This window comes from Priapulus caudatus, unplaced genomic scaffold, assembly GCF_000485595.1.
Source record: "Priapulus caudatus unplaced genomic scaffold, Priapulus_caudatus-5.0.1 Scaffold1232, whole genome shotgun sequence".
Taxonomy (NCBI): domain Eukaryota; kingdom Metazoa; phylum Priapulida; class Priapulimorpha; order Priapulimorphida; family Priapulidae; genus Priapulus; species Priapulus caudatus.
Window position 1 is genome coordinate 73,633 of NW_014578293.1, and position 2,151 is coordinate 75,783.

General features: G+C 46.7%; 1 protein-coding gene across 1 annotated transcript in view; it reads right to left on the reverse strand.

The window, feature by feature from the left end:
* Window positions 1-2,151, reverse strand: part of LOC106815904 — a 51,557-nt gene that overhangs the window by 41,849 nt on the left and 7,557 nt on the right. Inside the window, exon 2 of the mRNA XM_014820431.1 lies at window positions 1,171-1,660. Within this exon, the coding sequence (XP_014675917.1) occupies window positions 1,171-1,660 (490 nt within the window). The remainder of the gene's footprint in view (window positions 1-1,170; window positions 1,661-2,151) is intronic.

Below are 2,151 nucleotides of genomic sequence, written 5' to 3' on the forward strand. Positions count from 1 at the left end.
TAGATAGATAGATAGATAGATAGATAGATAGATAGATAGATAGATAGATAGATAGATAGATAGATAGATAGCTTAAAGCACATAAATGTATTCACGCGCTCACACGCACACGCATACACGCGCGCACTGCTAATGCTTTTTACGCATGCTAAATATTTCATGGGACTTTTCGTTTGTTTATATATGATCATTAGCGTGAGAACACACGGCGGCGAGTTATTGCTCCAATAACGGAATGACGTGTCCTCTTATCACGACCATATGGTTAACAAGGCGGAGGAGGAGGAGGAGGAGGAGGAGGAGGAGGAGGAGGAGGAGGAGGAGGAGCATGCGTAGCAGCAGGAGGCGGAGGTGGAGTAGGAGAAGACGAATGAAGAGAAGGAAGAGGTGAATGTATAAGAGTAGGAGATGGAGAAAGAAGATGAGAGAAGGAGAGAAGTAGGGGGAGGATTAGAAAGACACTCACACTCACACACACGCGTGCGCGCACACGCACACGCACATGCACGCACGCACGCGCGCGGTACTCGGGCGTGCATGTCTAGCTTGGCAAATCGTCACCCTCGTAAGTTTAAAGCTTGGCAAACATTAATGGCGCGCATGCGCAGCCGCGTTTCGATATTCGAATCCGCGCGGGCGTGAAAGAGAATCCCGCCGTGGTTAAATATTTAATGGGTGCGAAACAAAATGAAAATAGCAGAAGCGACAGACAACGACGATTACGAAGACGATGATGGAAAATTACAAAGAAAATATAAAATGGTTAGAAGACGAGGAGGAAGAAAAAGGAAGACGAAGACATAGGAGGAGAACAAGAAAACGAAGAGCAAAAAGGCCCTAAAAACTGTAAGAATATGTTGATGAAAACACGTTAAATAATAATAAGAATATGAAACGGACAAAAAGAAGAATCGAATTAAGAAGGAGGCAAATAGGAGGAGAGGAAGAAAAGGAAAATGGAGAAGAACAAGGAGACGGCGACAGTGACGGCAACGACAACGACAACCATCACGATGACAACCATCACGACGACGATGAGGATTATGACAGCCACGACCATGACAACGACGATGATGACGACGACAACAACTACGACAGCGACTACGATGCCGACAACAGCGACAGTAACTGCGACGGCGACGATGACGATGAAACTACACAGATATTTACCTTCGTAGACGGGCAGTGAGAAGAGGGATCCGGCCACGGTCGGCGCGGACGCCACTGACGCTGCCGGACTGCCGTGCTCGCTTGACCGCCCCGCCGTGCGTCCGAACCTGGACATGCCGTCGTACGCCGGCTCGGACACTACGGTCATTCCGTCGTCGTTCGAATTATTGTTCGTCCGCTTGCCGGAGATAATGCGTGCAAACGTCTTCAGCCACTCTTGCTTGACCAGTTCGCTGTCGGCCGCCAAGATGAGTGGGTTACAGCCGTCGGAGACAATGACAAAGGTGAACTTGTAACGACTAGACCCGCGCGTGTTGCATACGTGCAACGTTCCCTGTAGTTCGAACGCCACCTTGCGGGGACAGCGCTTGAACTGGTCCTCGAGGCTGCAGTACATCTCGAATGTGAGCGAGCGCGAGTGCGGCGACCCCTGGTGGGCGGAGTTAAGCGTCGTCAGCTCTCGCAGGATGAAGTAGCGTTTCGCCCACACCTGCAACAAGAGAGCAGCTCGATCACAGAATGCTGCCTTCTGAAGAAAGAGAGAGGGGGAGGAGGGGTAGAAAGAGAGAAGGAAGAGAGGGACCGAATTAAATAGACAGCAAACGGGAGAGAGAGAGAGCGAAAGCGAGACAGACAGACAGACAGACACACAGACAGACAGACAAACAGACAGGCAGACAGACAAACAGACAGATAGATAGAGAGAGAAAGATAAATAGATAGATAAATAGATAGATAGATAGATAGATAAATAGATTAATAGATGGATAGATAGATAGATATATAAATAGATAAATAGATAAATAGATGGATAGATAGATAGATAGATAGATAGATAGATAGATAGATAGATAGATAGATAGATAGATAGATAGATAGATAGACTAAATAGATAGAATAGATAGATAGATAGATAGATAGATAGATAGATAGATACGAGAGACAGACAGACAGACTAGACAGAAAGTAAAAATAAAAAAA